Genomic DNA, 25,490 nt, shown 5'->3' on the forward strand with positions numbered 1-25,490 from the left:
GTCACATCCACCAAGAGGAATATGAGTTAATGTAGATTTTCGGAGGCCTGAGGATAAGACGTGTGTACTCTTCATTAGATCAGCATCATGCACATCATCATCCATTACTCTTTATGCGCTGAGAAATTTTAATGCAGGAGCAAGAACGTGTAAATGATTAGAAGAGAGATTAAAATAGATTTTACTGTGTGTACCATGTTACGGTTGGTGTAGTTGGATATTAGAGGACAGATTCTGAAGATGGTAAATGAGATGCTTCCTAGATTTTAAAATGACTCATTTTACCAATCACTTTAGCTTGTCTGAACGGCACTGACAGGAATATGGGTGAATATTTATTCACTAAACTCAAGTATCATAGGAGTCAGTAAACCCAGGACAAGCAGATCTCATCTGTGGCGTTTTTTTCTTGTTGTAAATTGCAGTTGCTTGATAAGACAATGGAAATGTGTAACGGAAATGATTTCATTTGGTGTGTTTGTTTAAATATAATGCACTTCATGCTGATGCAATGCAACCTGATGCTCTAACTACAGCATGTATTTCTGAATCCCACCACCTGCTGCACTACACCCATTGGCCAAATCACCATCTGGTTGATGGATGAGCAGGCAGATTAATTAGGAACACATACTGTATAACATTCAACACTTTTCGGGTCACAGGGAGCGTGTGCCTATCTCAGTCGTCATCGGGCATCAAGGTTTCCTCCCCCGGTCCAAAGACATGCATGGTAGGTTGATTGGCATCTCTGGAAAATTGTCCGTAGTGTGTGATTGCGTGAGTGAATGAGAGTGTGTGTGCGCCCTGCGATGGGTTGGCACTCCGTCCAGGGTGTATCCTGCCTTGATGCCCGATGACGCCTGAGACATATGACAGACATTATTAAATGATTTATGTTAAACATGGGATCATCAGGTTTTCATATCTACTTGCACATTTTTCTAGAAATTTCATGCAGCAGTTGTGTATGCAATGAAATACCCATTGTATTCCTGGCCTTCTGACATGAGATTCACTAAGGAGTAAAAACCTAAAAGCAATGTTGTAATACTGCTGTGTACACCTGTAGTTTTGCTCGTCGATTCTTCCATATCACTGTGCGATGGCCACATGCGACACTGACCCCCTGACTGTGCGACAGACAGATGCCAAAGGATTGCTGAAGCACTTAAATTACTGAATGTGATACAGGAAATACGTAATAAGTGGAAAAATGCAGCACATTTGTTTAAATACCAGAGAGCAGCTCTATCCGCTGGTGTGCCAGTGGCATGATCCTGTGGTCTCCCAGGCAGGAAGCTAACGCTGCCATACCCGAGCCCGGGTAAAAATGGGAGACTTCCGTCAGGAAGGGCATCCGGCGTAAAACCTGTGCCAAATCAAATATAGGGAGCAGATGATCCGCTGTGGCGACCCTGAACAGGGAGCAACTGAAAGACCAACCACAACAAGAGCAGCCCTATAACACTATTGATCTTGATGAGAAGGGGCAGATAAAATGACGCATGCTTTCTTTACGGCCAGTCTGTACAAAGTAAGGTAATATGTGGTGTATATTAAACCTATTTTCTATCTGTATATTTTTGCTGAAGGAAAAATGATTGTTTAATCTTTTTCTAAATATCTTTTTTTAATATACTATGAACAGTAGTAAAAGTGTGCACATGACCTCTTCTAGTCCTGATTTTGAATATGCTCCTGCCCTGTCTTAACACGTGCCCAAAAGAACTCCACACCTAAATGACGTGATCGATCTTTCCGATCCTTCCAAAAACACACCTTACCCACTACTAAAGGAATTCTGACCCATCTCAACTATTCCCAAACAAATTAAGACTAATCCCTGATACCGAAGAAATTCTGACCAATGACAACTACTCCTGAAGCCATTCCTCCTCATTCAGGAATTCTGACCAATCCCCATGAGCACTGTCAGACTCCTCCCCTTCTACTGAAGGATTTCTGACCACTCCCACTGAGTCCCAGAGAAACACTGTCCAATCCCATCCACTCTTCAAGGAATACTGTCTGTTCCCACACGCTCCTAAAGGAAGTGTGACAGATCCTGCCCCATCCATCAGATTCTGACCAGTCCTACCCATGTTTACATTTACGGCATTTAGCCTACACCCTTATCCAGAGTGACTTACAACTGAGCAACTAAGGGTTAAGGGCCTTGCTCAGCAGTGGCAGCTCGGTGGACCTGGGGTTCTAACCCATGACTTTCCGATCAGTAGCCCCACACCTTAACCACCGAGCCACCACATCCACATGTTCAGTGTATGCACTCCTGTTGTGTCCAACACACACATGCTCCAGCAAATTGTTTTATTAAGTCTCATGGGATTCTGGTCCTGATGCTCACCTCAAATCATGAGTGTTTTATTACTGTGATTACACTGTATACACTTACAAGCTCTTACAGGAAATAGAAGGTCCACTGTTTTTCCCCAATTGTTTATTTTTCTGCCAATTAACTCATGTTGAAAAGGTTTATACAAGAATGATTTGCTTTAATTAGGAGTTGGTTAAATTACGGAATGTCACATTGCACCGTATAATTCTAAGATTTTATCCTTGTCTTCAATTTAAACAGATCAGGTTGTGGCTTCTATTTCACTTAATTGCAGTGTTTTTATTCTGCTGACCAACCCTATCACCAACGATCCAGTACACATACGAGTGCCACTAATGCTCATTTTCTGTGATGCAACAGACTGTCTGAAATTGCGAATGAGAGGATTTATGGGATTTGAACCACTCCTCCTCTCGGCCGTATAGAACAGACTCCACTGGTAGAATGTTACGAAAAGAGTCGGATGTAAATCTCATGACTCTTTTGTCCTTGTCAGAGCTTAGTCTTGGGAAACCTCAGGGTTTTTATAAGTACACTGATGTACTGCAGTGCAATAGATTGGGGAGGAGGACAACAGATCACTGGTTAGGGTGCTTTTAATACCATGCTTACAGCTGGTGAAAACTTTTTAGATCTACAAACATAGCCTGATGTACCTGTAGAGAAGCCAGACCGTATCTTCATAGGCTTCTGATTACACGTCACATACGGCGTAGACACGTGCAGTTTACAGGCGTACATCATTATTTGTAATTATTATAAGACCTGATTATTTACATTGGACCAAATATCAAAATAAATGATAGACAAGAATAATATAACATTGTACATAATACTGATCTATAAAGTTCCACAGCAGTAAGACTGTAGTGACTGTAATGTGTGTGTATGAGTGTGTGTGTGCACGTTGCTGTAAAACCTTTTGAGCGTCTTCCTATTGTGAATGATGAACCTGTGTGCAAATGTTCTGTGTCATTTTCACCCATGACTGCACCACTCCTCTTTTATTTTTTCTTCACCTTTGTCAGTGTAACTTTACACCAATTTGCACATAAATAAATGGACATGACTCTTTTCTCCCCTTCCTCCCTTTTTAAGTCAATGCTACTGCAAGTGTGAAAATTGCTGTTATTTGCTACTCGCATGGTCAGAGCTATGGTGCTAGGTGAAAGTAATAAAAGTCTAAAAGTGTGATTAGAGTCTTTACTGTATTATTTATTTCAATTCAGACTAAAGGCTAGAAAAATGAAAGTAAACGTACAAATGTCCTGCAATAGTTTTAGTATTTTAGTGGCTTATGTTAAGGGACAAGGGAAAGCATTACCTAAGGTGAACGTACAGCAGCTATATTCCTAATCTCAAGAGCGTCAGCTAGCGTGATAACAACTGATGAATGATAATAGTGACCCGTCTCAATACAAACCGTCTTCATTAATAAAGCATAGCACCAGGTCCCCTTCTTATGGTCTTATCTGTTAAGGATTTAGATTGATGCTAAAAAAAAAGTCACCACTACAGGATTACAGACCAATATACTGTAGAATTAAGGGGCTGTTTGTCTCGGTTGTAGGACACACTATTCAAAATCTAGCGCTGAGTGCAGGATGAGGTGACACAATCACAGAGTAATTAATAATAATAATAAAAGCAGTAATCACAATAAATGAAACTATCAATAAGCTAGCTAAAAAGTCTGACAGATGGTGAAGGTACGGTACTGATGCATTTTCTTCAATGAACTTTTTTCTTTCTTTCGGCTGCTTTTTTTAAATCCGGGCTCAGGACCGTCACAGAGTTAACTCTTCGGTGGCTAGGTGAGCTCCATGTCCAGGAATCGCACCCGGGCCGCGGCAATGCGAGTGTAGGATCCTGCTCCTGGACCACCTGGGGGCGTTTTCCTCATTTACCATGTTATGAGTAAAATGATGGAACAGCAGCAACAACAACATTTCAGTATTAATTATAGTAATATATAATATAACAATTATTATTCATTACTTAAAAATAAATGTATGTTTATATTTCAGAGTATTTATTTATACTTTTAAATTCAGTCATTTTATTACAAAAGCTATTTTGTACTTTCTCATAAAGGCTATTTAATGAATCAGATGAGTCTTAATTTAATGCAGCAGGCTAGTGTTAAAAAAAAAACCAATTGCCATTAAGACACTGGAATTGCTGTTGTATTTTCCCCCACTGAGGGCTATTAGTCAGTATAAATATGCCACATATGGTCTTGTGATCAGCTCAAATCACACACTCAGCCAGTGATGATGTTCAGACACTTTCCATTAAACATGACTGATTATATATAAACTTTTATTTAAGTTAATTACTTCCTCATTCAAAGTAAACCTTTCACCATATCTATAAAAACAAAAGGACAAATATAAGCGCTGTACAGTTAACCAAATCACTAGTTACTGCAACTGTACGACGTGTTTATATGTACATGCATGGACATACTGACTGTATATACACACATATACACTTTTACAACTGGTGACCCCGTCACATCTCCCTTGCCTTTAAAAGCAATCAAGACGTTCTCTTTACTGTGTTCAAAATAAAAAACGGGGAAATATGGGGTCATGATTTCTGTCAATGTTCTAGTTTTGAAGTACGCTGAGACACCTGAATCCAACAGGAAATAACTTTGGCACAGTGTACTATGTAAACATTTATTCCAATTCAGAATCATAAGCAATAGATTTCTCACAATTTGGCCCTAGTTGGTTTTTTTTTTGTTGTTTTTTTTTTTTGACATCATATAAAGGTTTCTTTCCAGAATGTACAAAATTGCTCAAATGTTGGCATAGTGATGGCAGAGGCAGTTGTATTTCAGCAGTGAAACTCATCAAGGGTGCACTTTCATTTGCCATCTATAAAAAGCCCACTTCGTATAACGAGCACAGCATCATGTCTGACTTGAATGAAACACGCACCGGTTGGGGTTTTCACCCTGATTCAGTCAGTCTCATGCCACAGTGGCACTGATGAACTTGTCTTAGTGTCCTTCGATACACTTCAGAGGGCGCGTTTAAAAGATTCCCCAGAGCTGGACAAATTCAGGATGATGTAGAGGAATCAAAAATACTCAGGAATCAAGTGAACATGGTGATTACAGTATATCTGAGGCTCATCGGTATGTGTCCTAATCTAGAATAAATTACGCTACAGGGCTAATGCTCAGTCAGACACACACACCAAGGTCAGAAAAACAGAACTAGTATAAAAGCTTCTCGGTTTATCTGTGTGCATCATTTACAACAGACTAACCAGAAGCACGTCACTGTGTAAAGTACCGTAATGAACGTCGATGAAAGAAAGCATAAAAGCATGGAGGATGTAGAACAGAGAGAAATGCACACTTTTTTCTCTCTCTAAGTCCAGTTGAGGTCCAGCTACTTCCAGCCCTGACTGAGAGCTGCACAGCTCAGGTACCCTTTCTGTTTACAGTAGCATGGATACAGTCAAAGGCAGTCGACTTAAATCACTGTACAAGAACAAACGATAAAATAAAATAAAATAAAAAATCAAGTAAAATATAAATGTGCAATACACAAATCCATCTGAAACCCTTTGCTGTATTGTTCTGGGAAGCCCACGATCAGAATTTAAACAGGTCGTGCCACTGGGATTCGATTCGATCACAGTGACTCCCCTGCTGACCCGAACATAATGCACAAATACATTTTCATTTTAAAGAGACTGAAACAGTACACAGGTACAGTCGATGGAATGATTCTAGGCCAATGCAGCTAGAAATAGACTTCAATCCAGAAATCCTCAGGACAGGACAATGTGATGATGATGATGATAATGATGGAAATAAACAAAAGTACACCTCGTTGTTTGTTTCGTGACAAAGGCAACAGACACTGAATGGTAGTGTGGATCACTACGTGGTGTCCTGTTGTTTCTCCACCAAAACACTCCCGAAGCTCACAGAGGAAACGGGTCGTTCTTCACTGTTCATTCAATATGCAAAATAGAGCAATCTGTTTGCACAGGGGAAAAGACAAAGCTGGCCTCTGATTATTTCTTTTGTTTGTTGAACAGACTGTACGCAGTGTTCACATAAACAGAGGCCTGCTGATTCTCTCTCCACACACGTGCACACTCGCTCACTCACACTCACTCACACACACGCGCACACTCTCCCATGAGGGCTCACTCTCTCACACTCACTCACACACACGCGCACACTCTCCCATGAGGGCTCACTCTCACACGCTTGCTCACACACATGCGCACACTCTCCCATGAGGGCACACTCTCTCACACGCTTGCTCACACACACGCGCACACTCTCCCATGAGGGCACACTCTCTCACACGCTTGCTCACACTAATTCACATGCTCACATACACGCGGGCACACTCTCTCAGGCGTGCCCACACACACTCTCCCATGAGGGCACACTCTCTCACACTAATTCACATGCTCACACACACGCGGGCACACTCTCTCAGGCGCGCCCACACACACTCTCAGGCGGACACACACACTCACGTGTAACCACATACACACACACACACACTCGTACGCGCGCAGACACACACACACACACTCTTACGCGTGACTGCGACACTCTCTCACGAGCGACCACATACACACTCTCACGAGCGACCTCACACACACACACACACACACTCACACGCAACCACACTCACGCATGCCCCCCCCACCCCACACACACACTCTCAGGCGGGCACACTCTCTCACGTGTGACCACATACACACACACTCACTCTCACACTGCTAGGCTAAGAATGCAGAACAAAAAATGAAAGGTCCTTGCGTTCCCCCCTCCAATCAGAAGAGCCTCAGTGGCGCGTCACTTACATTCAACATTATTGGTTACATGAAACAAAAACAATTTTGATTAATTAAAATAACTCCTAAGAACAAAAAAATGGTTGGAAGAAAATGGCAAAACAAAAATCAAATCCTTTTTGGCTGGCAAGAAAATAGGATGATACCTCAAATTTGCATTTCAATTAAGAGCTGGAAATAAAACGGTGAGGTATATAGTTGGATGGAAAAAAGTTTTCATGTTTGTTTTTGTGTCTGTTTGGCCCCATAGCCCTGGGTGAGGGAGAAGGGGCGAGCAGACCCACTGCGGCTGGGCAGTGTTCCCTCAGAGACCGCGCACTGCTCTGTGACCTGCCGAGGACGCAGGACGTAGGGGCCTGGGGCTAGGGCTGTAGGTTCAGGGTGAACTTCCATTGCTGAGTGAGAGAGGGATTGCACACCTCTACCGTCAGGCCTCCGTTACGGGCACTCCGGCTGTCCAGGCACAGATTACTACCCACATGTCGCAGTTTAGTGTTGTTCTCAATCTGTTCCCATTTCTGCAATTTACACACACACACACACACACACACACACACACACACACACACACACACACACACACACACACACACACACACACACACACACAGTCAGAGACAGAGAGAGAGAGAGAGAGAGAGAGAGAGAGAGAGAGAGAGAGAGAGAGAGAGAGAAAGTCTAATAGTCTGCAAAAATACAACCTTACATACTGTTCACAAAGATGGATTTGTTCAATAAAACAAAACAAAAAACCCCTCAGTCTGACAGACACAGTCAGCCGTGACAAGCTGGTCTTTAATTCCACTTCACAGTGAGGCTACACCAGATTCAGACGAGTTTCACTCACCTGTCTGCTGTCGTTTTCTCTGCAGCCCTGCAGTTTGATCTGAGATCCTGCCACACGCTCCACCACAGTCAGACACAAGTCCATGTGCTTGACCGACTTATCTTTAGTCAAAGCCCACTCCTGAACACATGGAGCATAGAGGAATTTCATGAGACACTCAGAGAAACTGTATCATCAATTTACACATCTACAGTACACAGGTTAATAACCAAAAGACTTGTAATTCTGCCAAGACACACAAACTGCATTTTCTAACCTTATGCCATGTTCCATCTCTGTGAAAAAGTGCTCATTCTTTAAAGAAGCTATAAGCATGTGATATAAAGCAGCAGTGCAGTGTGGGTTTGCTTTAAGTGACTCTCCGCTCTTCATGTCCATGGATTCCTTCACCCAAGTGCAGACCGATGCTCTCCCTATGGTCCTGAAATGTTTAGTAATGTACCTGAGGTCTGAATGCTACCTGGTTGCCCCCTGCATTGTGGCACTCGTAGACTCCCACCACACCGTCAGCAAAGTGTCCGAGCGTGTCGAGGCAGTTCCCGCCTTGCTGCAGGGCACCGAATGCGATGTCCTGATGGTCTGGGACCCTGAAAATATCCAAGAATATGCTTAAGAAACCAAACCACAAGCACTCTGATTAGTCCAACGTAGTATCAGCTAACCAGTTAGTCTGGCTATATATGATTCCTGATGGTCAGTAATTAAAACACAAAAACACAATGAGGGGGTGTGACACGATTGGACATAAAGCAGACTAACTTTTATCACATTACTATTTTCTGCTAACAACAATCTTCCACTGCTAGCATTTGTTTTGCTCAAGAATGGCCTACTTTCTTTATGAGGACAAGTTAACACCTATTCTCACAGTATAGCACTTACCAACGTCTGTTCACTTACCAGCCGCTGTTTAATTCTCTTAAAGACATAAAAACACACCAAGTTACCAAGAAAGTCTATTGTGAAGACTTTCCCTTTTCTGCCAAAAGTTACTGCTTGAACTCTGAACTAAAGATCTCCTCATGGAAAAACTCCCCGTACCAACAGCTACACAAAACGACAGGGTTTTTCCTAAACAATTTTTTTTATATGATCTGTAATTGGGTTTTGTGAGTGAAGCAGGCTACTGAAGGAGTGACGGAGAGAACGAGCAGAGAACAACAACGTATTAGAACAAGATCATAACATAAACATGTGATTAGCTAAAAGTTATTAGTATGACAACCAATAGGAGGAACACCAAAGGGCAACTTTATAGTACAGCAACTGATGACTTGCAGCCATGAAATCGTTGTGTGTGTGAGAGCAGTGTTTAAGCTGCTGCTACAGGAAATGACATCAACATTTAGATTGGAATCTATAGCTATTGTGCAAAGGTCTTAAGCACACGCAAAGAAATGCTGTAAAGCAAAGATGCCTTCAAAAATAATGAAATTTAATGTTTTGACATGCATTGACATGTACTTTCCATAAAGGTACAAAACGATATATATGCAGTGTTATCTTCATTTTAGATGTCAAAAGGGTTTTGTGGCTCCCTGTGTTTTTTTTTCTGTGGGAAACGGGGCCAAATGGGTCTTTGAGTGTTTAAGGTTGCCGACCCCTGGTGTAAACGATCTGATCCTGTGTGACGAGGTGTAAGAGCATGGGATCAGTGTGACTGCAGCTCACCTGAGTTCTGGGTACACGTTCTCCAGGTACCACTTAAATGGCCTGCAGCCTAATCTCTTCTTCATTTCTAGCCTGCTCTGAATACTGGCACAGAGAAAAGAGAAATGTTTAAACAGATAGCCAAGTGATACACGGTGCACGCCTTAATGTAAGATGCGCTTAAGTGGTTACACGAGCTTGCACGGATTTTGTAAAGGGGAATGGCGAGACACCTACTTCCCATAAGGCACATTTCGTGCAGAGGGTACAGCAGCGTAATAAAAGTTCTTGAAATCGTCCATCCACACCTCGGCTGCTCGTCTGGTGTTCCTGCAGGGGGCAGAACAACACGCAGTAAGGTAGAGAAGTCGCTTTATTTACCTGTCAGGAATGGTTAGAAATCTCCACTCACTCACAGTAGGGCATGTCTGAGCAATAGATCCTCTTTCCTATGATACTTTAAATTAGTTTTAACTAATCCACATCTAGGACTTTCTGTATCCTGCTTGGGGGTCTATTTTACATCACACAGAGATATGTAGAGTTTTCTGGAAATCATTTGAAGTTCAAACAACTGAATACTAACCGATACTGTGGATACAGGGACAAAATGTTAAGCATGCATTTATAGTCCTAGGGGTTTTGGGATGGAAAAATCTGTCTCAGTTATGTTGTACACACAAATATTCCTATGCACAATTTTTTTTTCTGTTGCTTCTAGGTGAAAAAAGATGCAGTTAATAAAAAAGCTTACACGTAAACGCTTCTAGTGTCATCAGGTGTTATCAGATTGACTACACTATTAAAATGCATCTACTTTGCAGTGTTAAAAGTCAAAGGGTTCAGGCCAGGGTTGTCCAGTCTTACCCTGGCAAAAAAGCAACAAAAACACTTTAAAGCAAAATAAATATCAAGATGACAAGAGTACTGGGAAGCACATTACATCTGTGAGATTTCCAGGAGCTTTGAGTTAATACCACAGAGTCCAAACCTGTCAATCATTCCAGGATCACATGTCGACTTGCTCATCTGCTGTTTTTAATGAGGGGAAGAAAGATGACTGATCTTTTGGCATATGTCTGAGTGATGACTCATAGCAGCGTATTCTGATTTTAAACTTTGGCAGGTCTGTATTTAGTTTTGAGGCTCACAGTATATGATCAGTACACAGATTCAACCACTAGGTGGAGCACACTGGTCTGGTGGCACCATTTTGTTTTGGGGGTGAGCTGTAGACATGTAGACAACTCTTAAACTTTAGACTGCTCATGGGTTATATTGGACAAGTACTGAGAGAGAAGAATTTTTACAAGCACTTGTTTTGTGTGCGTTTGGTTTTTTCCTGCTACAGCAAGTTCAGCAGCTACCTGGCGAACACGGTCCCACTGCCTCCAGGAAATGTGTAAGGATGCTGCTTCCTAAACACGTGTCCTACTCGACTGCAGGGAATGATCTCCAGACTGCCACCGCACTGCCAGACCCGGAACGAGATTTCTGAAAACACCCCACACACACACACACACGTGCGCACACGCACACACACTTTTTTAAGCATTCCTTTGAGGAACTTCCACTATGACATTATTATCAATGCAGTTAATAAATGCTATGCTACAGTACATCTAAATCTAACCCAAAGCTTAAACTTGATAACCAAAACAGAACCCTCTGCCATTTTACATTTTTGATTCATTACTTATTTATTTTTACTTGTTTTAAAGTAAAGCTGCACTTTCTGTAAGTAAGTGTAGACCAGCAAAATGTCCAACAAGAATAAGAATAGCTGAACTTTGTCCTTGTGAGGTCATAAAAGCAGACACGCATACATACACACATGCGCGCACACACACACGCATGCGAGCACACGCACACCCGAGGCTTAAGACAAGTATATAAAAGATATACATGTGAAACATGTGCTAGCATTTAAAATGGAAGACACATCCTGGTCATACTGAAGTAGACACAGCTCTAGCTCCTAACTGCAACCTCTGCAAAATTTCCTGCCAGTTTGCCTTGGATGCAACATTTGCCGGATTCTTGTGACATTTCCACAAGCGCCTCAGTTGAAAGGAGTCTGCTGTTTGGGAAATGAGTAATGGTTTTTCCCTTTGCCATGATGTGCGCCGAGACCTCAAATTGAGCTTACCTCAGAGCTGTCAGTTTCAGAGTTTAACACAGAGGCAAATGTTTGAGACAGCAACACAAGAAGAGAAGAGAAGAGAAGAGAAGAGTGTTGCTGCTATTTGGATGTGAATATACAGGGCAAGCAAATGAGTGGGCTTGACTTCTCTCCCAGTAACCAATCACTCTCACAAGCCAAAAAGACCTATGAGACAAATCCTACATGCCTCATTTGCATTTCCTGTCCTAGTAAAGCACGGCTCTGAAATGTGCGGGTCAGTGCTACCTCACCTGTGATGCAGTGGTGTGTGAAATGAAGAATAAAAGAAAAACACTGGTCTGTTCTCTCACCGAGGTTTTCTCCTCCCCACACGTCCATCATCATATCATATTTCCCAAGTTCCTCGAAGTAGCTTTTGTCCATGACGAAGAGTCCGCCAGCTATCATAGGAGTTCTGATGTGACAGAGATAAAATGAGAAAAACACCACAATCGTCCTCATTAGACACATACATATAAATAACTAACGTTGGTGTAGGACACAGCATTTAGATATTGATGTAAGGCAGCGTATGCGACTCATCCTTATCAAGGTAATGAAGGCTTTGTCGTTATAAACTGCACTGAACGGACACAATGCAGAAGAGCGTTATTCACCGGATACAGGAAATGTCAACAAGGTTTATGAAACAATATGATGAGGGATGCACCTATCCAATATGAAACTTACTCAAATACTAAACTCAGGGTCCAACATCAGTCTGAAACAGTGGCCAGTTTTGACTGGTTTTTCAATCCGATCGGGACGTGAACCTTTGAACTAAGACTCTGGCATTTGAGCTCCATCAGCCCTAAGCACCTGAATGCTGTCGGAGTGGAATTCACCACCGTGTTCGGTCTTAGTGGAAAGATACGTTCTGCTGAAGTGCATGTTAGGTCACGTTTGTCTTTTTTTTCTTGTTGAAAGTGGTGGAAAGTGAGGAAGATGAAGTCAGTGTCAGCTCTTTATCTGCCATCTTTATCACACTTCATCACCGTGAGGTCACTGGAGCTAACACCCTATGACTCATTCACCTCATTTATTTCAACAGACTCGAGATGTCTCTTAAGTCAGGCGGACACATAATACCTCCCATAATCCTATGCACTAATACATCTGATCAAATGCACATTATCATCTAGTGCTTGTATAATATTATGAAGAGCAGCTATGCTAATTCCTCTCCACTGTTTCTCTTTTCCTACCCATCCCGAGGCATCTAGAGATTGTTCCAGCTCCAGTTATGTTCCGTGTCATAAAGAGTTTGGATCTTCGTTGAGATGAGGCCGACCCTGTGAGGATCCTGAGGCATCTACAGAGGTGTTCCAGCTCCAGGTGGACTTTGGGGACAACAATCTCCTAATCGACACACAATTGTCGGACTGTATATTTACGATCACAAGCTCCAGTGTCACCCAAATGAGGATGGGTTCCCTATTGAGTCTGGTTCCTCTAAGGGTTTCTTCCTCTTCCATCCAAGGGAGTTTGTCCTTGCCACAGTCACCTCAGACTTGCTCATTGGGGGTAAGTACACAAACATTTAAATAAAAGTATAATATTAAATTTTGTTACACATTAATCTTTGTATATTTCTATATTACTTATGTTCTGTAAAGCTGCTTTGAGACAATGTCCATTGTTAAAAGCTCTATGCAAATAAATTTGAATTGAATTGAATACAACGCATTCTTGCACCATTGTACACTTTTGAGCCACATATCCAAAATACGGTTAAAACTTCTCTCTTTCATCTCAGAAATATAGCCAGATTACGTCCAATGCTGTCGTTTTCTGTTGTTGAGAGACTGACCATCACTTTTGTGTTTTCCTGTATCGATTACTGCAATGCCTTGTTGGTTGGGGTGTCAAAAGTTACCTTAAACAAATTACAGGTAGTGCAAAATTCGGCTGCTAGAATTCTAACTAGAAGAAAGCTAAAAGATCACATTACTCCCGTTTTGGAGTCCTTGCACTGGCTCCCCGTTAGGTTTAGAGTTGATTTTAAGATTCTGATGTTTACCTACAAGGCCTTACACGGGTTAGCTCCTCAATATCTGACTGAGCTTTTAATTCCTTATATTCCATCTCGCGACCTTCGTTCTTCTGAAACCGGTCTTTTAACTGTTGCCTCAACTCGTTGACGATCGATGGGAGATAGGACTTTCTCTTCACTAGCTCCAAAACTGTGGAATTCTTTACCAACTGAGATAAAGCAAGCAAAATCTCTTGGCATTTTTAAATCTCAGCTTAAAACAAATTTTTTAGGGAAGCTTTTCATTTGGCTAATTGCAATTTCACATTGTGCTTATTTTATAGTTATTTTTGTTGCTTTAATTTTGATCTTTATATTAATGTGGTGCATTTTTGTTGTTTTATTTGCTTTTGTAAAGCGCTTTGAGATGTTCTTTTAAAGGCGCTATAGAAAATAAAGGTTATTATTATTATTACACCATTTTGTGGTATAGTGTGAGCAGTGAGTTAATACTGAATAGAAGTGCACTTCAACTACCTGGTTGATGCACTTTATCAACCAAAAAAAGTGCCCAACACGTCAACACTCACAGCTGTGCTGACATGTCAGTAGTATAAGGGGGCTGTGCTACCCTGCAATAACGCTGGGGGAGGAAAAAATTACAAGATGTCCGACGGCATTATCCGGTAGCTCACATTAGTGTCATTTATTTCGCAACATTTGAAATAAATTCACTGTATTCCGATAAAGCTGGCAGCGTCGGATAACGTGCGTTTACTGTCATTTCTCATCGACTGGAAAATGGTTATACTTCGGGTTAGTTAAAAAAAAAAGTGTTCAATTTCCTGTTCGATTCTGAGAAGATACTAACCTTCTGAAATTCGTACGCTAGATGATCAAGTACACAGTGCATAGTGTGTCATTTGTGACGCAGCTCTGGCTCTGTTTGCAGAGATGTAGAAGAGTAATGACTTATTATCCCACTATTAGCTGCTTCTTCTCGAGGATTCTGGGAGGATTTCCACAGTCACCTCTGAATCTACATGCTGATTTCCCGTGAAGCTGCTTTGTGACAATGTTTATTGTAGAAAGTGCTACGGAACTAAAAGCACGTCATGTCATCACACATTAGCTGGAGATGAAATGCTAATAATCTGCTTGCGTTACTCTGACAAAGGAGTCATCGCTTACAACAGACAATCATGAGCATGAGGGATAAAGAGCCAGCTGTTTTGTCTGAAAGGAATGTGATTAAGTGCTTCCCTTTCTACAGGGAGTGGAGATCTATGCCAGAGCTGTTTCATCATCCTCATCATCATCATCCTCATCCTCCTTCTCCTCTCATTACATATACAGTTGTCATTTTATGAAATATATGATAATACGTTAGAATCTCATGTGCATAGCAGATTATAGCTGATATTTTATCAGATATTTTGATTTCCCTGAGGCTTTTCTTCTATGTATACAGACCAAATATTATACGACTCCCTCAGTGGGCAAGAAATATGAAAAATGGAATGGAAAATTGGCATTGTAAGTAAATCTTAGCCACAAAAGCACAAATACTGACCGAGCATGGGGAACACTGAGCTGATGACATGATAGAACATTTTTTTAATAACTATTTTGAAACATGTGCATCACATCCGGCATATTTCATTTCTCTTTTTGCGACGCCGCAGCCACAAGTGGCCGGGAATCCGAGGGAAATCACACGGCTCTGCTTGGGACAAAAGGCAAACTCCAGGGGTGTCCAATCTCATCAGCAAAGGGCTGGTGCTTGTGCAGGTTTTCAATCCAGTCGAGCAGGAGACGCACCTGATGCCACCTGCTTAATCAGTTGGTCTTGCCTTTCAACAGACTAAGAGGTGCTGGTCGCAATCAATGATGCACATCAGGATGTGGTTTCTTCCTGCTGTTGGGTTGATCTGCAGTGGAATTGCTTTCTCACTACACCTGAACAATTTGAACCAGGTACTTATCTGGAAACTGCCTGAGAGCACTTTGAGAAACGATTGCTGTTTTCTCACATGCACAATCATAATGCACAGCAGGGGTGGGGGGGTGGGGGGTGGGGGAACCACTACAGAGTTTGATTCAATGGACTAAAACTCTATCATCATCCAAGGGATCAGTTCCTTAGATTTAGTGATTTCTGGGTCTAGTAATTCCCACAATGCACTAAACTGTATCTTTCCTTGTTGTGGTCGTGTAGGATTTATCCTAAAGGGTCAGTGTGAGAACAAGGTTATGTTCCGATCAGTTTCAATTCCAATTCAGTATACAAAGATGTGTGCTTCTTAAGGCAGTGGTGGCACAAGAGATTAAGACTCTGGGTTGTTGATTGGCAGATCGAGGTTCAAACCCCAGCACTGCCAAGCTGCAACTGTTGGGCCGATGAACAAGGCCCTTAATTCTCTCTGCTCATCTCCAGAGGCTCTGTATCATGGCTTACCCTGTGCTCTGACCCCAGCCGAGTGCAAATTAGATACTTCAAGAACGTATAAGATACAGAATTGGGCTGTAATATTTTAGAGTTAAGAAATCATCACCGTTCATGGTTTGTACTGATACACACCAACAATACAAATGGTGACCCCGGAGTGCACCACCACAGGGGCAAAAGAAAATACCACCTTTTTTTTTTTTTTTTTTTATCAGGTTAGAAAACTGAAAAGAAGGGATGTTACTAATAGGAAAGAAAAGCAGCTGCTTACTTGATAGGAGCGATGGGGTTCCCCTGCCTCGCCCGTCTCTGCTCCAACGTCATGTAGTCCCACTTAAACACCAGATTCCAGTCAAAACCTTTACAAAGAAAAAGAAGGGAAAGGTTTGAAGCAGACTAGTAATGCAGAAAGGCCTGGGTTTCTAATGCACAAATTGTTGGAAGTAATTGTGAGCTTTTTGAAGCACAGACATCTAATAAAAAAAAAATAGCATTGGCAAATCTACCAGAAGCAGCATTCTGTCTGTACAGGCTCATGTTCTAGCTGGAAGCTCAGTGAACACGGCGTTGGACTACCGATCAGAAGGTTATGAGCTCGAATCCCAGGACTACCAAGCTGCCACTGCTGGACCTTTGAGCAAGACCTCATGTGATCTCAGGGACTTTACTTTAAAAGCTAAACTTCTTTGGTTTTATTCAGAAAGTTTATACTTCTGTAAAGCTGCTTGGCAACAACGTCCATTCTGAAAATAAAATAAAACTGAATATAGAGCTCTTAAAATAAAACTGAATATAGAGCTCTTAAAATAAAACTGAATATAGAGCGATTAAGGCGCATTGGGTGGAATTTACAAACCACGGGGACGTGACGGTTCAGTGGTTAAGGCTTCGGGTTACTGATCAGAAGGTCAGGGTTCAAGCCCACAAGCTGCTGAGACCTCGACGTTGGGTCCTTGAGAAAGGCCCTTAACCTGACCTGCTCCAGGGGCGCCGTACTATGGCTGAGTATGTGACAAATATGTATGTATGTCTGTATGTGTATGTGACAAATAAAATTTGAATCTACAAACCACAAAGATGATTATATAACAACATTACGGATGATTAGGAAAACCAAATAAATAAAATCATGCCATGCTGCATGTAAATGAAAAACTGCCACTCATTACACACAAAGAAAATCAATCGGCTGCTTCAAGCTGTGTGAAAAGTCCAATTACGCGGGAGTGTGAGAGCTGAACAGAGTGCACTCTCAGCCCTCTCAACTTCCCACCAGCTTCCTGACACACCTAACACCGCTCCTACAGCCTCACACAGTACTGGCTAGAAATAAATAAAGAAATAAACAATCGACTAGAAACAAATAAACTGAGAGAACGAAAGGAAGAGATGCATTCAAAATCTGCTTGGTGTTTACTGTTGTGCAAGAAATTGAACTTTAGTTACGGCGAGGAAGAAAAAATGACAGCCCAATCAATAAATAAAAAAGAAAGCGAAGAAGAAACAGAATAGCAGAGCAGAAGTATGTTGAAATTAAATATACATGAGCTGAGGAGCTTCTTGATTTTGCTTGGGTCTTCCGTAGTGTGTGAGTGTGTGAGTGAATGAGAGTGTGTGTGCCCTGCGATGGGTTGGCACTCCGTCCAGGGTGTATCCTGCCTCGATGCCCGATGACGCCTGAGATTGGCACAGGCTCCCCGTGACTCAAGAAGTTCGGATAAGCGTTAGAAAATGAATGAATGAATGATAATCAAAAATGACACACTGCCACAACATTGTGGTCAGGTGTTTGGTTGCAGTGCTGACTCTTTCTAAATCAAACTCACGACCAAAGCACACTTCACAGAACTGAAATTTTACTTACCTAGCAAGGGTTTATTGTGCTGAGAGCTCAGACAAGCTGTTTGTACCACCTCATGTGTTTAACAGGCTTCTTAAGATAGGTTTACACGGAATGATATTTTTTGACATCTGATTGGCCCCAAATTTATTCTGCAGCAAAACAACGATCCCAAAACATACAGCCAATGTCATTAAGAACTATCTTCAACATAGAGAAGAACTAGGAGTCCTGGACGTGATGGTTTGGCCCACAGAGCCCTGATCTCAACATCACAGAGTCTGTGTGGGATTAAGTAAAGAGACAGAAGGACATGAGGCAGCCTACATCCACAACTAGGCCAAAAATGTCATACATTGTAAACCCAGCTTATGAATCCTGTTAAACACATGAGGCAGTAAAAACATCCTGTCTCAGCTCTGATCAAGCTGTTACATAGTCCCATGCCTTAAAGAAATGGACGCTGAAATGTCTGATCAACTCAATATGTAATCAGACCCCAGCAATCAAAATGTCTGATGTGTTTTCATCCCCCTTCAGGTGCTTGACTGTACCTCATAGAGATGTCCATTATACATACAGAAACTATACATTTAGAGGAGAAGCTGTTTCCAGAGGCATTTTACCTCCTTTGAGATCTGCAGATGCCCCCACATACTGGAAGTTGTCCATGTTGATGACGTCTATGATGGGTGAGACTACACGTGTCTTATCCTGCAAATGACAAAGAGGAACGACAAAGTCTCAAGTGAGTAAATAAATAAATCAGTAAGCACTTTCTTTTCCAACGTTACTTTTACGCAAAAAGACAGTTCAATAATGTTGTTGTATTTTGGCTATTGGTCATGAGTCACTACAGTGGATGATCTGAGCTGCATATTTGATCTTGGCACAGGTTTTACTCCGGATGCCCTTCCTGACACAACCCTCCCATTTTATATCAGGCTTGGGACCGGAACTGAGCATTAACCCCCCTGTGGCTGGGTTGGATCCCTGCTGGGGAATAGAACCCACAGCAGTGAGGGCATGGGATCTTGGTGCTGGACCATCGTGGAAAACAATTCATTTAATAATGATCTTTAGTTATAGGGAATACCGTAAAAGTGTATACATTTTTCTAACAAGGTTAGAAGAAATCTGGCTTTGACTAGAGAATCGCTGGAAAAGAAAATGAGAGAGACAGAGAAAGAGAGAGAGAGAGAGAGAGAGAGAGAGCACATCATATATCTAGCCTTCACACATCATATAAACATGTCAGGACTCAAGTTTCAGTGACTTGTAATTGAAAACGTGTGCTCAGTTTTGACTTTTTTCTTTCAACTCGTACCAGAGGAACGAAAAGCTCCAGCCCTGACCACGTCGCTCGCAGGCAAGGGGAAAAAGCAATTCATGTCACACTGAACAATTTACAGCTGATTCATTGCGACTTAAAAGTTCTTGTCCAAATTTGCTCAGAAATTTATGAGGCAATAGCAAAGCTGGGACACCAACAGATCCTCGGGTATTTGTGCCACTTCTGACAGACGCTGCCATTTGGGTTACGGCAGCAGTCAGCAAAAGTCCGGTAGTAAATATTCAAGCACACAGCACTTTTATTATACACTTTATTTACTTGAATGAGAAGCGCTTGGGTGGCTGCACTGAATGAACTCTTTGTTCCATAATTAGCCAAACGCTGACACGACTGAGTGTCTTCTCTAATTTTTCATCTTTCTTGAGCCCGAAGTCTGTTCGATGAACATCTAACGTTTTACGCAACACAGATATCAATAATGCTGAACCTATAAAAGAGTTAAAAACTTCTGAAGTCTAAAAATAAGTAGAAGCAGCTGATTGTGTTTATTTATTTATTTTAATATAGAAAGATTATTTTCCCTATGAGCAGAAATGTGATTATTGTGACGATGTGATTAAGATAAGTGACTTGGCATCTTTTAGCAATGAGAATAGAGGAATAATAAAGACTGGAACAGATAACTAAGAGGTGCTACAGCTTTAAGTGTGTGGACATAAATGTGCTCATCCTGCACCTGAGAAGATGTAGAACACAGCAGAATTACGACAAATCTCCTACAACACAAAAGAAGGGAAATGACGACAGAATTATTTCTTCATAGTGAATACAAAAGGTGACTGAATTTATCTGGGTCTTAGTATACACATCCTCTTGCTAAAGTGCAGCACATCCGTATAACAATCCATCCAGATTAGCAGGTTAGGCTTTTCACACTTCTCTGGGTCAGAGTACACTCCAGATAAAGGGGAATCCTGGGTAATCTTGTTTCAGGGTTTACTCTGCTCATGCTTTTTCTCGGCATTAACGATTAACCCTGCGTAGTCATAATGTGATGTTTCACACGGTACATTTCTGAACCCTGGCTCCACGCTTCCATTTATATATTTACAGCATCAACACCCACGACTGCATAAATTCGGGGTGTGACCGAGTTAAACCATGGCCTTGGCTAGACAAAAAGAACAGGTCTGTAATTCTGCACCTGATAATATAGTGTTAGCTTTCCCAGCTCTTTTTTTTTTTTTTTTTTTTTACAGCTTTCAAATCCGTCTTTTCCTTGTACCTCATCGGCTGTTTGTTCATTCGGCTCATTTTCCAGTGTCAGGTATTTCTGTGACGTTTAGTGTTTTACCACCTGACGTTCCCGAGCTGTTTTTGTTTAAACTCTGATTGGGTTGCTAAGCATCTAGCCATAATGTTCTAACACTGCATTGTTTCACGCTGTACACTTTCCACACTGCTATACAGTACAGACCAAAAGTTTGGACACCCCTTCTCATTCAAAGAGTTTTTTTTCATGACTATGAAAATTGTAGATTCACACTGAAGGCATCAAAACTATGAATTAACACATGTGGAATTATATACATAACAAAAAAGTGTGAAAAAAATGACCCCAAACACACCTCCAGGCTGTGTAAGGGCTATTTGACCATGAAGGAGAGTGATGGGGTTCTGCACCAGATGACCTGGCCTCCACAGTCACCGGACCTGAACCCAATCGAGATGGTATGGGGTGAGCTGGACCTCAGAGTGAAGGCAAAAGGGCCAACAAGTGCTAAGCATCTCTGGGAACTCCTTCAAGACTGTGCGAAGACCATTTCAGGTGACGACCTCTTGAAGCTCATCAAGAGAATGCCAAGAGTGTGCAAAGCAGTAATCAAAGCAAAAGGTGGCTACTTTGAAGAACCTAGAATATGACATATTTTCAGTTGTTTCACACTTTTTTGTTATGAACTAAAAGGTGTGTCCAAACTTTTGGTCTGTACTGTATGTGGTTAAGTCTGCAAACGCTCCTCCACCCGTGGTTAAAGGCTGGGTTTAGTCTCACACAATGCAAGTATTAACACTTAGGTTAATATACTAGCTTTAGGAAGTAAATCACTCCTGAATGATCCTCAGCACAATAAAAACAAATGTGTTTTGTAGCCAGCATAATAGTACACGATGAAAAGGACACATGCTTTGGTGAAATATTCACGTGTGCCTGTGTGAAGGATCGGACAGTAACTGGAAAATACCTGTCTGAACGCTCATTGTAAGTCTAAAAAATAACGAACCAAGCTTAATCCCAGACTAACTGACAAACATTTATCATCAGTAATCCATCGGTAAGTCCTTCAAAACAATTTGCATTGCTGTTATACTAAAATTGTATACTAATCGTGCATTAGATGAAGTATACAGATGCTGTAAACAAATAAACAAAGAAATAAATAAATAAAGTATATGATGGTCTGGGAAGCCAATCAAATGTCACTGGAAAAATTCCTTAGAAAAGCTTTTATTTTATTTTTTAATTTGAAAAACCTTGATTTGAAATCTGCCTTCAGACATTACGTGGCTAAAGAGACGGTTTAACAAACATAAAATAAATAAATAAAAACCTGCAGTCTGCCTTGATGTCTAACACTTGGTTTCCTCACATATTGAAAGGTCGGGATTCATCTACAAACATGTTGGATAGCTGTGTACCGTGGTGAAATGGTCATAAGCTAATGGGTTGTAGTTTGTAATCAGATCCTCCCCTGTACCATCTCTGCATCAACAGATCAGAGCTTAAACACGCCGTATAGCAGACATTAGACTGACATTAGACTGACTACTAGTGCATGTAGTTTTATCTGTAAATGAATAAGGCAGCAGGTTTTAAGAGATGGCGCACACCGACACCGTTGCTGTGACCTCGCTTTACATCGCTGTGTACGATCCTGTGTTAGTGAGCATGCTTTACTGTGGGATAGTTTTAGATTTCTCTGTAGCCTAAGAGAATAACAGTGGATATGTGCTGTGGCCAAGCCTCTGGCACAGAGAGATTACACTGCAACAATGACCAGCATTTGCGTCACATGTACATGTGACGTGTATACAAACAAGAAGGCAAGCTTTTGTGTTGCTTGTTTGCAGAGAGCTACATGTGTGCGTTAAAGCTAATACACCTTTGCCAAACAGGACACACATGTCTATTAGTCAATTTATGTTGGCTAAAGAAGTAGGTCACACTCACACGCACGCACAAACACACGCAAGCACACACCCGCTCAGCGAGCAGACACGCTCACACACACACCCACTCAGTGAACACACACGCACACAGCAAGCACACACGCACATTCACACCCACTCAGCGAACACGCACACACACACACACTACATTCCTGCTAACTGTAGATCTGTAGATGACTGCTAACAACTGCATCAGAAACTTTCATCAGAGACACAAGTTCAAGATTAATTGGTCTCATTGCTTTGTAGTTTCCAGTTAAACTACTATATTCTCCATAAAATAATAGTCTCAAAAATATCGGAAAAGATTCAAATAATCCTTCTGTAAAAATTCTGTCAAAAGTTCATTGTGCTGTTTTGTCCTCATTAGAGGAGTTTTAGATTCAGTTAAATAATGACTTATGTAACAATACTGTTGCACATGGGGAAGGTTTTGTCTCCTCTATTCTGATGTCGTAAAAAGTCTTTGTATATGCTTTAATAGCTGTCTGCAACTTTAGCTGATGACTTGACCTATTGCCAAGAACACTCTCAGGCAGTGGTCTGAACTCCTTTCTGAGTAAACGTCTACAGCCTCTGCTGAGAAACAAGAGCAAACACATATTTCTATCATTTGGGCAAATACCCTGATCCAGAGCAGCTTACAATGATCTTATTTGCAATTTAGTGGTCATCGGATTCAAACTCACAACCGTTCACATCAGTAGTCCAATACCTTAACCGCTGAGCTACCACTTTTCAGCATCCATCTGTCAGGGCTATACTTCAGAAAGCTCAGCCTGGTGCAAAGAAAAACAAAACTGACTTATGGCCTCGATACATCGGTCACCCAGTTCATACGTGTACTTATCCAATCAGAAGAGGTGGATGATACATGCTGGTCTGAGAAAGATTACTGGAGTGACATTACACTGAGCAGGTCATATCACTGTACTGAATGTGCAGGAGACTGGACTAGTAAGAAGCTAAGCTAATAAATCTAAACCTTAATGAACTGCTGATCTATACTGCAGATCTGATCCACTCTGACCATCAGACCATGAGCACAGTGCTGTCCTGCACAATATTAATTAACAATCTGCCAAAACCACAGCTGTGAGCAAGGATTTGTCCCTCTGTATTTGTGTTTTGTGTGTGTGTGTGTGTGTGTGTGTGTGTGTGTGTAACACTAACCTCATCAACTCTCTCCAGTAGAGGCTCCAGCCAGTGTTCATTACACTCACAGTGGCTGTCCAGGAAAGTGAGGACACTGGCCGTGGCTGCATCTGCTCCTCGGACACGTGACCGCATCAGACCTGAGATCACACGCGCACACGCACACACACACGCAGACACACACATTTTACTGTCCTCTGACAACTTAATACAGCTATTCAGCTAGTTAATGCTTTGCTGCACTTAAACTTCAGTAAGAAAATAACAAGGCCAGCGGTCACAAACGTCTGATATTCCTGTTCTTGTGGGGATCTAAAAAAAAAACGAAAAAAGAAAGAAAAAAAAACCCAACACAGACACAAACACACAATGTACACAATGTATATATATAGCACACACCCAAATAAACACGTACACAAACACATGCACACAAAAGCAATCACACTCAAACACATTTAATATCACACACACTAAAACAAACACAAATAGACAGACAGATAGATCCAGACACACACACGCACACAAAAATCAAGGAATGTGATCTCTGCACGAACACGCACAGGTCTGCACCACATTCATTACAATACAGTGTGCCTCAGATGTCAGTGTGAACTTCCAGAGCTGCTGACTACACTGACAGATTTCAGGCTCCGGTAGCTGCAGGAAATTAATCATACTAAACAGTACAATTATAAAGTCATGCAACACAAACGATGTCCAAACTCTCACTAATTTTCACTTCCTGAATGCACAATTCTGCATACACAAATCCCACTACTGTTCAGGTACTGAGCATCTTCCCATGCTGTAAGTGTTTCATGCCCAGTCACATGACGTGTTATTAAACAGGACTGTAATACAGATCGGTTTCCAGTTTAGTGTTTAAAGAGTCCAGTGTAACAGGGGTAAAGAAGGAGCTACAATGAACATTTTAGAGTTGGATATCAAGAGCGCCTTCTGAAAAGACACTCGCTCACATAAACCCTAACAGTATTTTGTTTAACGCTCTACTTTCTGCAAGCACTGTCTATAAAAGCGGAGTGTTTTTGTAAGGCTGCTCATCATTAAAATGTTGTGGCTTCTTTACTTGCCTCCAGCTAAGCAGCTTGATGGTTACTTAGTTGGAAAGCTGGGCAGGTAAACAACAACAACAACAACAAAAAACTGGCAGGGAAACTCCATTAAAACATTTAGACGGTTTACAAAAGTGTCCGAGGTCATTGAGTCACAGACAGAGAGAGAATTTTGATCATTTCGAAAAAGGTTCATTTGTAAAGATTCTCTTGAACAAAGCTTTCAACCTCCTTCTATTCAGCAAGAGATACAGGACGATCTGCACCAGACCCAGAACTCCATAAACTTACTGAAGTCTACACCACACCACTAGGACGCTGATGTCTCATTAACTCTTTACTCTCTGTAATAACTTTACAGTTCTACTCCACACTGTACACTCCGTTACATCTTTATACCCATTAGATTTGTAAAACTCTACATTCATTGCTTACCCTGGTTTACATCCATTTATAAACATGATCCGTACATACACTGTATATTTCCTGCTTAGTCTTGTACGCACAATGTGCATAACACACACATTTTAGACATATTGTTCTGTCTATATAACTGGCACATATTACTATTTTGCACATACTACACTTATGCACATACTACAGCTGCCATCACTATT

The 25,490-nt window shown here is 41.5% G+C and overlaps 1 protein-coding gene across 2 annotated transcripts in view; it reads right to left on the bottom strand.

Annotated features, from left to right (window-relative positions):
• Window positions 1–4,664: 4,664 nt before the first annotated feature.
• galnt2 (UDP-N-acetyl-alpha-D-galactosamine:polypeptide N-acetylgalactosaminyltransferase 2) overlaps window positions 4,665–25,490 on the bottom strand; it is a 90,249-nt gene continuing 69,423 nt past the window's right edge. Inside the window, exons 7-16 of one of the 2 annotated variants that reach the window (XM_027145892.2) lie at window positions 23,819–23,940; window positions 18,750–18,837; window positions 16,555–16,642; window positions 12,174–12,277; window positions 11,066–11,192; window positions 9,936–10,028; window positions 9,720–9,803; window positions 8,491–8,635; window positions 8,049–8,168; window positions 4,665–7,719 (exon numbers count right to left, since the gene is read on the bottom strand). In XM_027145892.2, coding sequence (XP_027001693.1) covers window positions 7,564–7,719; window positions 8,049–8,168; window positions 8,491–8,635; window positions 9,720–9,803; window positions 9,936–10,028; window positions 11,066–11,192; window positions 12,174–12,277; window positions 16,555–16,642; window positions 18,750–18,837; window positions 23,819–23,940 — 1,127 coding nt within the window. In that variant the 3' untranslated portion in view covers window positions 4,665–7,563. The remainder of the gene's footprint in view (window positions 7,720–8,048; window positions 8,169–8,490; window positions 8,636–9,719; window positions 9,804–9,935; window positions 10,029–11,065; window positions 11,193–12,173; window positions 12,278–16,554; window positions 16,643–18,749; window positions 18,838–23,818; window positions 23,941–25,490) is intronic. The other variant, XM_027145894.2, reaches the window with a different exon arrangement.

Source organism: Tachysurus fulvidraco, chromosome 4 (genome assembly GCF_022655615.1).
Source record: "Tachysurus fulvidraco isolate hzauxx_2018 chromosome 4, HZAU_PFXX_2.0, whole genome shotgun sequence".
NCBI lineage: Eukaryota > Metazoa > Chordata > Actinopteri > Siluriformes > Bagridae > Tachysurus > Tachysurus fulvidraco.